The sequence below is a fragment of the Pristiophorus japonicus genome, chromosome 12 (assembly GCF_044704955.1).
Source record: "Pristiophorus japonicus isolate sPriJap1 chromosome 12, sPriJap1.hap1, whole genome shotgun sequence".
Taxonomy (NCBI): domain Eukaryota; kingdom Metazoa; phylum Chordata; class Chondrichthyes; family Pristiophoridae; genus Pristiophorus; species Pristiophorus japonicus.
Window position 1 is genome coordinate 57,887,428 of NC_091988.1, and position 12,578 is coordinate 57,900,005.

At 44.5% G+C, this 12,578-nt stretch overlaps 1 protein-coding gene across 2 annotated transcripts in view; it reads right to left on the reverse strand.

Moving 5' to 3' along the window:
- The window catches only part of sema3fb (sema domain, immunoglobulin domain (Ig), short basic domain, secreted, (semaphorin) 3Fb), a 263,872-nt gene that overhangs the window by 16,818 nt on the left and 234,476 nt on the right, over positions 1-12,578 (reverse strand). For both annotated transcript variants that reach the window (XM_070895532.1, XM_070895533.1), the window contains 6 exons: positions 10,822-10,891; positions 8,112-8,256; positions 5,845-6,067; positions 4,077-4,165; positions 2,568-2,609; positions 1,730-1,887 (listed from right to left, as the gene is read on the reverse strand). In XM_070895532.1, the coding sequence (XP_070751633.1) occupies positions 1,730-1,887; positions 2,568-2,609; positions 4,077-4,165; positions 5,845-6,067; positions 8,112-8,256; positions 10,822-10,891 (727 nt within the window). The remainder of the gene's footprint in view (positions 1-1,729; positions 1,888-2,567; positions 2,610-4,076; positions 4,166-5,844; positions 6,068-8,111; positions 8,257-10,821; positions 10,892-12,578) is intronic.

Below are 12,578 nucleotides of genomic sequence, written 5' to 3' on the forward strand. Positions count from 1 at the left end.
AATCTACACAATCTCTCATCATAAGACAGCCCTCTCATCCCAGGAATCAATCTAGTGAACCTTTGTTGCACCACCTCCAAGGCAAGTATATCCTTCCTTAGATAAGGAGATCAAAACTGTGCACAGTACTCCAGGTGTGGTCTCACCAAGGCCCTGTACAATTGTAGCAAGACTTCCTTACTCTTATATTCCAATCCCCTTGCAATAAAGGACAACATGCCATTTGCCTTTCTTATTGCTTGCTGTACCTGCATGCTAGCTTTCTGTGTTTCTTGCACAAGGACACCCAAACCTCTGTGATCACCAACATTTAGAAGTTTCTCACCATTTAAAAAAGATTCTGTTTTTCTATTGTTCCTAGCAAAGTGAATAACCTCACATTTCCCTACATTATATTCTATCTGCCACCTTACTGCCCACTCACTTAGCCTATCTATATCCCTTTGCAGACGCTTTGTGTTCTCCTTAAAGCTTACTCTCCCACTAGCTTTGTATCGTCAACAAACTTGGATACATTACATTCGGTCCCTTCATCTAGGCCATTAATATAGATTGTAAATAGCTGAGGCCCCAGCACTGATTATTGCGGCATTCCACTAGTTACAGCCTGCCAACCTGAAACAGACCCGTTTATCCCTACTCTCTGTTTTCTGTCTGTTAACCAATCCTTTATCCATGCTAATACATTACCTCCAATCCCATGAGCCCTTATCTTGTGTAATAACCTTTTATGTGGCACCTTATTGAATGCCTTTTGGAAATTCAAATCTACTTGTTCACCTTTATCTATCCTGCTAGTTACACCCTCAAAAAACTCAATAAATTTGTCAAATACGATTTCCCTTTCATAAAACCATGTTGACTTTACCTAAACATGTTATGATTTTCCAAGTGCTCTGATGCCACTTCCTTAACAAAGGATTCCGGTATTTTCACGATGATTGACGTCAGGCTAAATGACTTCTAGTTCACGTTTTCTCCCTCCCTCCTTTCTTAAGTTGACTGTAAAGTGCTTTGAGCATGTCCTAAAGTCATGAAAGGCGCTATAGAAATGCAAATCTTGCATTTTACGATGTAAAAGATCCCATGGCACTATTTCGAAGAAGAGCAGGGGAGTTATCCTCTGTGTTCTGGCCAATATTTATCCCTCAATCAACATCACTAAAAACCAGATTATCTGGTCATTATCAGCTTGCTGTGCGCAACTAATCTCCAGAGGCAAAACTCTGAACTTTAAAAAAGTACTTTTTTGGCTGTAAAGCGTTTTGGGACATCCAGTAGTCATGAAAGGCACTATATAAATGCAAGTCTTTCTTTTGTAAAAGGGTATTGGGCATCAAGTTTGAGTTTTAAAAGCTTTTATATTGTAAAGTTCAAGAGAATGACTATAATTATGAGGTATAAGGAGTAAATGGAGGGGGGGGGTGGATGGAAATATCAAATAATGTGTGGTGACTACTTCAGGACATTGAGATATCCTTGGCAGCATCTGTGAGAGGTGATGGTTTTACTAACCCAAGACATCTAAACCGATCTGTTGCACGTACAGGAACTGGAACAGGGATGTATACAATCCATGCAGAACCAGGTGCGGGTGAATTGTTTCCTTTGAGCCAGTTTGTGTTTCGGTCCACAGAAGCTGACACTGAGGCACCCCTGAGTGGCACAACGGGCAAGTGAATGGTTCACTTTGAGCCACGTGCGTGCATCGAGTTGATCGATCATTTACCTTTTCGATGATGCTAAATACCGGGAGCAGGCCTTGCCATCCCAAGCACAGTATGGATCTCTGGCAAGGCAGCAATCTGCACAGGCCTCTCCGTATACATCACAGCGGTGGAGGGCAACCTGGGTAATGCCCAAGGTAGAGCCAACATACAGCTGTTGCTATAAGGAAAGAAAAAAAGACAAATGTTAAGACTGTGGATTTCAGGTCAATTGCCATCTCTGAACAGGGTTCAGGATTGGAGCAAGTGAGAGAGTCGGTTTGTAAATCTTCTTCCCATAGCCCATTAAGTCATTCATTCTAAACCACAACAGAAGGCGACGAGCACAAACATATATTTAACACATGTAAAAGTAATCAGACTTGTAAAATGTGCTGCTGCTTGTAGCTAACATTTGGCACACACTATATCATGTGTTGGTTTTAAACTGGGGACTATGGATCAGGAATCATCTACAACAGGAATGGCTAAAAAGTGGATTGTAGTCACAAATGTAAAGTGACACTGGGACAGGCCTGTGAGCAGGCTGTTTTCTCACTCACTCAGCCTGGAAATGTTTAACACACTGGCGGAAGGGGATGGCCGAGAACTAAAATATCAGACAGGAAGAAACTCAACCCTTGAAATCAGAAGTGGAACATTCGTGAGGAGGTGGGGGAAGTGACATAAATTTGAAGATAAATCTTCCAAATTAGAGTTGTTCCAGAACGCTTTCAGTTTTCATTCCACAATTTGAACAATGGAACTAATCTCCTCAATTGGATTTTTTTTTCTTTTAAACCTAAACCCTACTACAATTTGCAGATTTAGGAATCAGTCAAGGAGCTGAGTGATTCTTACCCTTTTGGAGGAGATCTTCATTGTCTTTACTTGGGTCGGCATCTGAAAAAATATTTTTTCAATTGATCACCACACAGTGGACCCACAAAGGATTGCACAAGCAAATTAGTACATTAAAGGCTTTTTTACAATTAAAAAACTGGTGTGATTCTCTCCCTGCCTGTTGTAGTTAGAAAGGCAAGCAGCCAAACTTACCTTGTTTTTGCAGCACTGGTGACCCACTTTTCCATGGGCCTAATGAGCAACTGCTGGATTTGTTCTCTCTGCTTCTGCCTGGGCCGTGACACAGAATGGTATCAGGTGGAAGAGGGGGAAAGGTGCCTTTGGAGGCTGCCATAACCCAGCTCTCCGAAAACCAGTACTGTAATATGACAAGTAGCTTAAAAGAAAATGAGGGAAAGTAGCTGAGAGAATCTATGCTCTTTCGGGGTAGAGAAAGGTTGTCAAATGTTCTGTTTATCAAATTAGTGATAGGAACCATTTTTAAAAGAAGAAGCAATATTTGGTATGTTAAAAGGACCAATGTTTTGGAGAGGTGTAGCATTGATCTGTCTCTAGTTTAATGTCACATTTCTGGTCAGCATATTATAAAAAGGATATAGAGGCACTGGAGAGATTCAAAACAGATTTACAAGGATGATACCAAAAATGCAAGGATATACCTATCAGTAAAGGATGAACAGGCTGGGTATCTTTTTACTTGAAAAAAGATGGCTGAGGAGTGACCTAATAGAGGTCTTTAAAATTATGAAAGGTTTTAGGAAACATAGGAACATAATAGTGCAGATGCAGAGAGAGTTTTTCCACTTGTGGGAAAGAGCAAAACTAGAGGCCATCAATATAAGATAGTCACCAAGAAATCAAATAGGGAATTCAAAAGAAACTCCTTTACCCAAAGAGTGGTGAGAATGTGGAACTCGCTACCACAGGGAGTGATTGAAGTGAATAGTATAGATGCAGTTAAGGGGAGACTGGACAAGCATATGAGGGAGAAGGGAACAGAGAGTTATGCTGATAGATTTAGATGAAGAAAGATGGGAGGAGACTCGAGTGGAGCATAAATGCCGGCATGGACTGGTTGGGCCAAATGGCCTGTTTCTCTACTGTATATCCTATGTAATCCGATGTAAGCATTAAATACCAAGTTACGGGGCAATGACTTAACACAGTGTTTGTAGACATGGAATACTTTGCCACAGGGAAGAGTTGAGGCAGAGATCATTGCATCTTTTAAGGGAAGAGTAGATAAATATTTGAAGCAGAGGAAGATGCAAGCCAATGTGGAGACAGCATGGGATTAGTTTTGGATTACTTTAGGAAAGAGCTAGCAGAGATGTGATGAGCTGAATGGTCTCCTTCTGCACTGCAAACTTCTTTGGTTCTGATACTTTACATCGATTTCAAAGTCTCAACAGAGCAACAAACATAAAAGATCAATATCTGCAAACATCTTTTTGTTGTTTCTGAATTACAGCAATTAAACTGTTAGTTAACCAGGTTAACAATGACCTTGAAAACCTCGACTTCTTCCAGAATAAGTTCCTCAGTCTCCATGTCATCCTTGGGTAAGACGATCACCTTCTGCACCGTCCCCCGATCTGAATGGAAAGGCAGGAAGGAGAGTGATGAGCTGAAATGTGGGATTTCACCTTTTCCTGTGAAAACTCTTGGGATATTATTTACACTGTAGTCAGACTGCAGATCTCCGGGCCTGTTGTGGAGATTCAGTCAGATGGAATTTGCAGCAGAGCGCAAAAACACAGACATTAGGTATAATGCAAAATGTGGTTTCGATGAGATACATTGGGTGGATCGCAGGTCATCTGGCTGTTGCTGTCATTATACAAGCAGCTTGAATCCTGGAACTCCCTCCCTAACTCTGGAACTCACTGCCTGAAAGGGTTCTCGAGGCAGAAACCCTCATCATAGTTAAAAAGTAATTCAATATGCACTTGGAGTGCGGTAGTCTACAAGGCTGCGGACCAAGAGCTGGAAAGCGGGATCAGGCTGGATAGCTCTTTGTCGGCCGGCACAGACAAATGGGCCGAAATAGCCTCCTTCCGTGCTGTAAATTTATATGATTCCATGATTCTAACGGCACTGTGGGAACTCCTTCACTGCACAGACTGCAGCGGTTCAAGGCGGCTCACCACCACCTTCTCAAGGGCAAGTAGGGATGGGCAATAAATGCTGGCCTTGCTGGTGATGCCTACATCCCAAGAATGAATTTAAAGAAAACATAAATTTTCTGTAATTTAACAATGAATGTATTTTAATGCTCATGGGAACACCATTTCCTCCAAAACCGCTACAAGTCCAACATCATCCTCACTTGGACATACATCGTTGTTGCTTCATTGTCATTGGATCGATATTCTGGGATTCCTTACTGAACATCATCACGACAGCACCATCAGCACAAGGTTCAAGGGGAAGGCCTAGCAGCACCTTGACCAGGGAAACCAGGGATGGCCAACGAATGTGCCCTTGCCAACGTTGCTCATAAGCCCAAGGACAAGTTCAAGAAATTCAACGAGAAATAAAAAACTGAAGTTACCTTTCACCTTTCACCTCACCCAGCCCTGCTCTTCATTTCCTGCTTCTTGCTCTTTTCGGCAATTGACCCTCAGCCTCAACAGCTTTTTGGAGGAGATAGTTCCGGATTTCCACTACCCTTTTTGTGTAAAGACATGCTTCCTGACATCACCCCTTAACGGCCTAGCTCTAATTTTGAGGTCATGCCCCTCTTGCTGACAGGGCTTGACAGGGTCGATGCAGGGAGGATGTTTCCCCTGGCTGAGGAGGCTAGAACCAGGGGTCTCAGAATAAGAATTCGGTCATTTAGGACCGAGATGAGGAGAAACTTTCTCACTCAGAGGGTGGTGAATCTTTGGAATTCTCTACCCCAGAGGGCTATGGAGGCTCAGTCTTTGAGTATATTCAAGACAGAGATCGATAGATTTTTGGATATTAAGGGAATCAAGGGATATGGGGACAGTGCAGGAAAGTGGCGTTGAGATAGATTAGCCATGATCTTATTGAATGGCGGAGCAGGCTCGAGGGGCCGAATGGCCTACTCCTGCTCCTAATTCTTATGTTATGTTCTTATGTTGTTCTGGACTTCCCTTGCAGCGGAAATAGTTGCTCTCGATCTGCCCCATCAGATTTTCTGTATTTATTTCAGTTTTTATCATGCCTATTTTGCCGTGGTGCCTTCCCTTTCACCCTCCCCACTCTATCTAGTCGAAAAAGTGTTAATTTTCTAAAAATCCTTTACCTGTTCCTAGGAACAGCACTTCATATCGTCCGTCCGCTGCATCGACCTGGTCCACACTGATGGTGGTGAACTCATAATCTACGTTTGTCCTGACCACCAGAGGGCGCTTGTGCACTGGGTAGATGGCATTGTACATTGTGGGATGGTTCCTCATGAAGTTGATCACTTCGTCTGGGTAATCTTTTGTGGATTTCATCGAAGGGGTAAAGGTACCGCCGGGACACTGCAAAGAGATATTTGAAAAGGAAATCTCCTCAGTTCCTTCCATAACAATGTTTCAGTTTTGAAAGATGCACTCTTATTTTGTTTAACAGTCAGCTGTGGCTCACAAGGCAAAACTCTCGCCTCAGAGGTTGCAGGTTCAAGTCCCACTCCAGAAACTCGAGCACAAAATCCAGGCGGACACTACAGTGCACTGCTGAGGGAGCGCTGCGCTGTCGGAGGTACCTTCATTTCAGATGAATATTTCGAAGAAGAGCAGGGCAGTTCTCCCTGTTCAATATTCCTGGCCGATATTTATCCCTCAAAAACATCACTGAAACAGATTATCTGGTCATTATCACATTGCTGTTCGTGGGAGCTTGCTATGCGCAAATTGGCTGCCGTGTTTCCTACATTACACAGTGACTACACTCCAAAAAGTATTTAATTGGCTGTGAAGTGTTTTGGGACGTTCTGTAAGGCGCTTTATAAATGCAAGTCTTTCTTTAACATCTGTTATTCTGCTCGTGCAATGGGCGGTGGGGGTTGGTAACACTGCTGGAGATGCACCTTTGCACGTTAACTACATCAAACACTTCCAGGTCAAGTATGGTAGTCGATAAATGCAGAATGAAGCTCCACAGACATGTTGCCTATACCCCAGCCTCACAAAGCATACTGTAGCCATCTGACGTTAGAACTTATTTTGCGCTGTACTTATATCCACTGGGCCTGAGTTGTGACTGTTTAAATTAATTTTTCTTTAGGGTCCTTAACACTGGCAGAACATTACTCTCCCATTGTCTGTTCACAAATATATAGAGTTCCACAAATATTCAGTTAAATCTTTTTTTAAGTGTCTTTTTTTAACCTCAACAGAGACAGCCTGGCTTTCCGATGATACCATTAATAGGGAGGATCCCTGGATATTCCGGAATGGTCCCATTAACTGCAATAGTTTGGCCTAAGGATCAATCTGGAGCCGACCTATCCTGGGAAAACACGGGTAACTGGGTGTGTGACGTGAATGGCGAGCCAACCCATTCATCTTTGAAAAGTGTTCTTAAAAATGCTGCACCCAGCAATGGAACTGCCTTTGAAGCTCCGATGAGCCGATTGCTGCCAATAATAACTGAGCAAGGGTTTAGAACTGGAGTCGGTCAGCGGAAAGTGCAGGCCAAGCCCTTCCCAAGGAGGGAAGATAATAACTGCTAGTTAGCCCCGGCTGCTTCAAGTGATACTGCCGTGCCTGTTCACTGCCCATGAATGGTACATGGCAGCCCAATGGGGAGAATCAAATCAAAAAAATATACTTCATGGAAATGAAAGTGGTGGAAGTTCTTAACTTGTGAAAGAGTAGTGGGCCTGAGTGGCTTTCTGAATGAATATATTACGGAAGTGGTGGTATGGCCTGGGGGGGAAGGTTAGAGTCTCCCTTCTCAGCGCTGGGAGATGGAGCCCATATCACAAACTTTAATGGATGAAAAACCCTGAGTATTTTGTGCCAGATTTGGGGATCCAGCCCATCAGCCTCTTACACCCTGATGTTGCAGAAAAAAAGAAAGACTTGCATTTATGTAGCGCCTTTCTCGACCATAGGGTGTCCCAAAGCGCTTTACAGCCAATGAAGCACTTTTTGAAGTGTAGTCACTGTTGTAATGTGGGAAACGCAGCAGCCAACTTTCACACAGCAAGCTCCCATGGACAGCAATGTGATAATGACCAGATAATCTGTTTTAGTGTTGTTGATTGAGGGATAAATATTGGCCAGCACACCGGGGAGAACTTTTCTTCAAAATAGTGCCATGGGATCTTTTACACCCAACTGCGAGAGTAGACGGGGCCTCGGTTTAATGCCTCATCCAAAAGACAGCACCTCAGATAGTGCAGTACTCCCCCAGCACCCCACTGGAGTGTCAGCCTAGATTTTTGTGGTCAAGTCCCTGGAATGGGACTTGAACCCACAATCTTCAGACGGAGAGGGCAAGAGTGCTACCCACTGAGCCACAGCTGACACTGGACAAAAGGGAGAAAGGTTTGTCTTGCTAGTGTAGAAAGTTACTCACGGTGCCAGGCCTGGGATACGGTATCTTTCCCGTGAAAGGCATCCACTGGTAATTCGGCCCCTCTTTGTGTGCGAAGGGCCCATTGAAGACAGTGCGGATGTCGGTCATCGAATAGACACACACAGCGGATCCTTTAAAGACCGATCTGTCAACACAAAACAAAACACAAATATCTCCCGTCAGAAAGCAGAACGATTCCAGGCTTTTACAACAGAAGTAATGGTCATGAAATGGCGCTGGGAAACCTGTAGGGTTAACGCCTCTGCTAGAACTGTGAAGAAATGAATTTCATATGAATGCATCGGAAACACTAATGCTGCGCAGTGCAATTTCAAAGGCAAAGCCTTCAGAATAAATAGGACTCCAATTCATGTGGGAATCACCCAAGGGAGATGCAGCTCTCCGAGATTTCTGATGTGCGAATCACATTAAATATAACTCCGAGCCCTATTATTTTTCTCTGCAGTCCTCTTCTGTTCACTGCGCTCAATTCTTTTGAACTCAGAGTTTTCCATTCCTCGTTTTGCATTTTAATTCTGAGTAGCAGATTAGAATTTGACACCGTGTGCTGTGGGAGTTCCCGCTGCACCAAATGTCATGCCCACTGATGTGACTGCCACTGGCACGATGTGGCACAGCGGTAGGATTTAGGAGCAGCCTTTAACTGGCACTCGCCTTGCTCGAACAGGTCCTTACTGAGGAGCCAATGGTAACAGTAAAGGTTCTTTCGCTGCTGTGGCTTAGTGGGTAGCATCCTCGCCTCTGAGTCGAAAGGTTCTGGGTTCAAGTCCCACTCAAACCTAGGCTGACACTCCAAGTGCAGTGCTGAGGGAATGCTACACTGTCAGAGGTGCTGTCTTTTGGATGCGACGTTAAACCGAGGCTCCTTCTGCTCTCTGAAGTGGACGTAAAAGAACCCATGGCACTATTTCAAAGAAGAGCAGGGAGTTATCCCTGCTGTCCTGGCCAATATTTATCCCTTAATGAACATAACAAAAACAGATTATCTGGTCATTATCACATTGCTATTTGTGGGAGCTTGCTGTGCGCAAGTTGGCTGCCACATTACAGCAGTGACTGCACTTCAAAAAGTACCTCATTGGCTGTAAAGTGCTTTCAGACATCCAGTGGTCATTAAAGGCACTATATAAATGCAAGTCTTTCTTTATTTTTATGTCCCTGCATTAACAGTGTAGCATAGAACCATAGGCGCTTGCAGCACAGAAGGAGGCCATTTGGCCCACTGCATCTGTGCTGGCTTCTTGCCAGAGTCATCCTATAGTAATCCCTTGCCCTGCTCTCTCCCCTCAACCTTCTGCTTCAAATATCGATCTAATTTTCCTGTAAAAACAGCTCTTGTGTCTTTTTGAGTCACTCCCTGTGCATAGCATTCCACGTTCCAACAACCCTCTGCTTAAACACATCTTTCCAAACCTCTCCCGCCATTCTCCGAGCATCCAGGATCCCCGCTTACTAAAGTCTCCAAGACTTCAACTATGAGGGTCTGTGAATCTTTGGAATTCTCTACTCCAAAGGGCTGTGGATGCTGAAATCGTTGAGTATATATAAGGCTGAGATAGATAGATTTCTGGACTGTAGGGGATCAAGGGATATGGGGATCGGGCGGGAAAGTGGAGTTGAGGACCTTGATCAGCCATGATCTTATTGAACGGCGGAGCAGGCTCGAGGGGCCGTATGGCCTACGTCTGCTCCTAATTCTTATGGGAATATAGCTTGAGTTTACTTACTTTTCGCCTCCACAAAATGGTGTTATCAAACAGCCAATGATGCCAAAAGGTCAGTGTGACTGAGGCAGGAATTGCTGAGGGCGATCGCACGTATTGGGGCGGGGCGGGGCGGGGGAGGTAATTTTAACCTAATCCGGCCAGCGGGAATGGGGTGCATCAGGATGTGAAGTCAACGGAGGTTAAAATCAGGCGGAACGGGTGTCCGACTTGAACGTGCACCATACCCACGGGGGAAGGGGTGGTGTGGAGGTTTAGGCTAACATGGCCCCCGTTGGCACTGCTCTGTTCAGCGAGATCACATCCGGGACTCCTGAGGGTGATCACGTCAAGTGGCTCTGCTGTGGTCGGTGTGGTTGAACCCAGAATCCTTCAGATGGAGCGACTGTGCTCTAGATTCTGGCAGTGGGAAGGTTAAAACATGCATCTTTCTGAGCTGTGTGTGTGTGTGTGTGCCACCACAGGCAACGGCCCTGTCTCATTGACCACATAGCGCTGCCACTATGTGACAGGACGGTGCTACATGCCAACAGCAATACAGGATCGCCATGTTGGCTGTCATTTGTTGCTGAATTGTAGCCTAGTATGAATTTCTAGAATGGGTCCAAGCCCACCACTTTGAACATTGGCAAGAGAGGGGAGATTTTCATCCCAGCACTAATGTGATTGGATTCAGACTCGAGTGCCAGGGGTGAATGAGCATTGTTCCAAGCAACCCGCGCTCCTGAAGTACATCCATTAAGATTGCCGAACCCAAGCAGTCTTTCTTCAGTCCTGACACTTTCATTGAACACAGGGGAACGCAAAGTGTTAGTGAATAATTTCTTCAGGATGCATGCGATTACAGAGTAAGGTCATGTTTGAAGAACAAATTTGTTCACTTCCTGCCTTGCCATAGTGGCTTGGTTTACCCCCCACCCCCGGGCCCCCCGCCCCAATCCCGGACTGAGCCCCACTGTACCTACCCTGAGGCAGAGAACACTGCGTAGATGATCGGATTCTTTGCATCTTGTGTCTGCTGAATAAATATGTCCTCTGGAGAGATAGGAAAATAAAAGTGTTACTTGGTTCTCAGCTCTGAGCAATGGGTATATTTTATAAACGTTTATGAGATATTCAACAAAATAATGAAAACAATCTGTTGGTCAACATTAACCCTGCTCCCCTTGCAAGCTTAAGCTTACAGTTTCAAAACTTATTTTCTTAAGTGAAGGGTATTTCGATATAAAAGCAGCTGTACTTCATCAAAATTCAATGTGAATGGGAAAAATACCTGTGTCCACAATCTATGAAGGTCATGTTCACATTCCCTTTAGTACTCTGTCCATAATTCCCCAGGTGAGACGGGAAGGAATGAACTTATCCTGAAGATCACTGTTAATGCTGGTGGTTGCGCAGGAGAGGTCTAAGGAGATTCACCATCTGTTTATTTCTTCTTTTTCTTATGTCTAATGAGGAGTCACAGATCTGTGACCTATTCCCCCATTGTCTTTTATTCTATGGCGTAGCCCACGGCATAGCCCATCAGCATCTTGCCAGGGCAGTGAAGCGCCTTGGGACATTTTACTGTGTTAAAGGCGCTATACAAACGCAAGTTGTTGCTGATGTCAAGGTGTCGTCAGTTGTGGCCTTCAGCGAGCTATATTAATACTAGTGATTCCACTAGTGGGGAGTGGGCAGGGAAGTGGAGTTGAGGCCAAGACCAGATCAGCCATGATCTTATTAAATGGCGGAGCAGGCTCGAGGGGCCAAATGGCCCACTCCTGCTCCTATTTCTTATGTTCTAGTGGCAGAAAGCTGCTGGTGCAGTTTGCAAAGTGCCCCAGAGGTCCCACTGCTTTTTCCACAGATATTTTCCATGAATCTTTGGTCACAATGAGCAGGAGTTTGACCTTCAGTTTGGTGCATTAACCACCGTGATCTCTGAGACAAGACTGAACTGTAAAAGCGATGTTGCTCAATCGCTCCCGTTGGAAAACAACGCGTGCACATTAACCGGCTGCCCAACCTCCACCTCCCCTCACAGACAAAATCATTCTGTGCATTTTATACAGATTGAGATTGAGAACAATTAAAAAAAAACGACTTTCTATGTAAAGGATAGGCAGTACAGCCAGCCACACCTTCTGAAATAGGAACATGGAGGGAGCTCAGGGCATCCCATAATGTGTCCTGAATGTCAGACCGTCATAGTGTGAAACAACCTGCATCCTTTTTAATGTCAGCCATTCTGACAGAATGAGATGGGACTGCAGGGGTTGGCAGTAGGTGTGTGTCAGGCCGGGAGTTTGCAATTCGAAGGCTTGACGTGATATATTGGTTCGGGTAGCGGTGGGAGTGTCAGAGACTGTTAGTAAAGTGTGTGCAATGACGGAAGCTCCGACAAGGGGAGTTCACAGAAGATGTCAACACTCAAACCGGATTACTGTGACCCAAACATATTAAATTAGAAGCTTACTCTTCTTCCAATTTATTTCCCCAAGTCTGTATCTCATCATCTAGACTGCTTATCTTTGGGCCTAATGAGTTTGCAATGATGCATGACTGTGCATCAGCAGTGAGGTGGACTGGAGCATAATGAGGGGAAGAGAGAATTCTCTCAACGTTTTTACTGGTCAAAGACAGGCCATAATGTTGAAATAAATGTCTCCTAAATGGTTATCGGGTCTCTGGAGTCCTATAAACTAATCAGAAAAGTCAGGGAAAAGTTGCTGATAGGTTT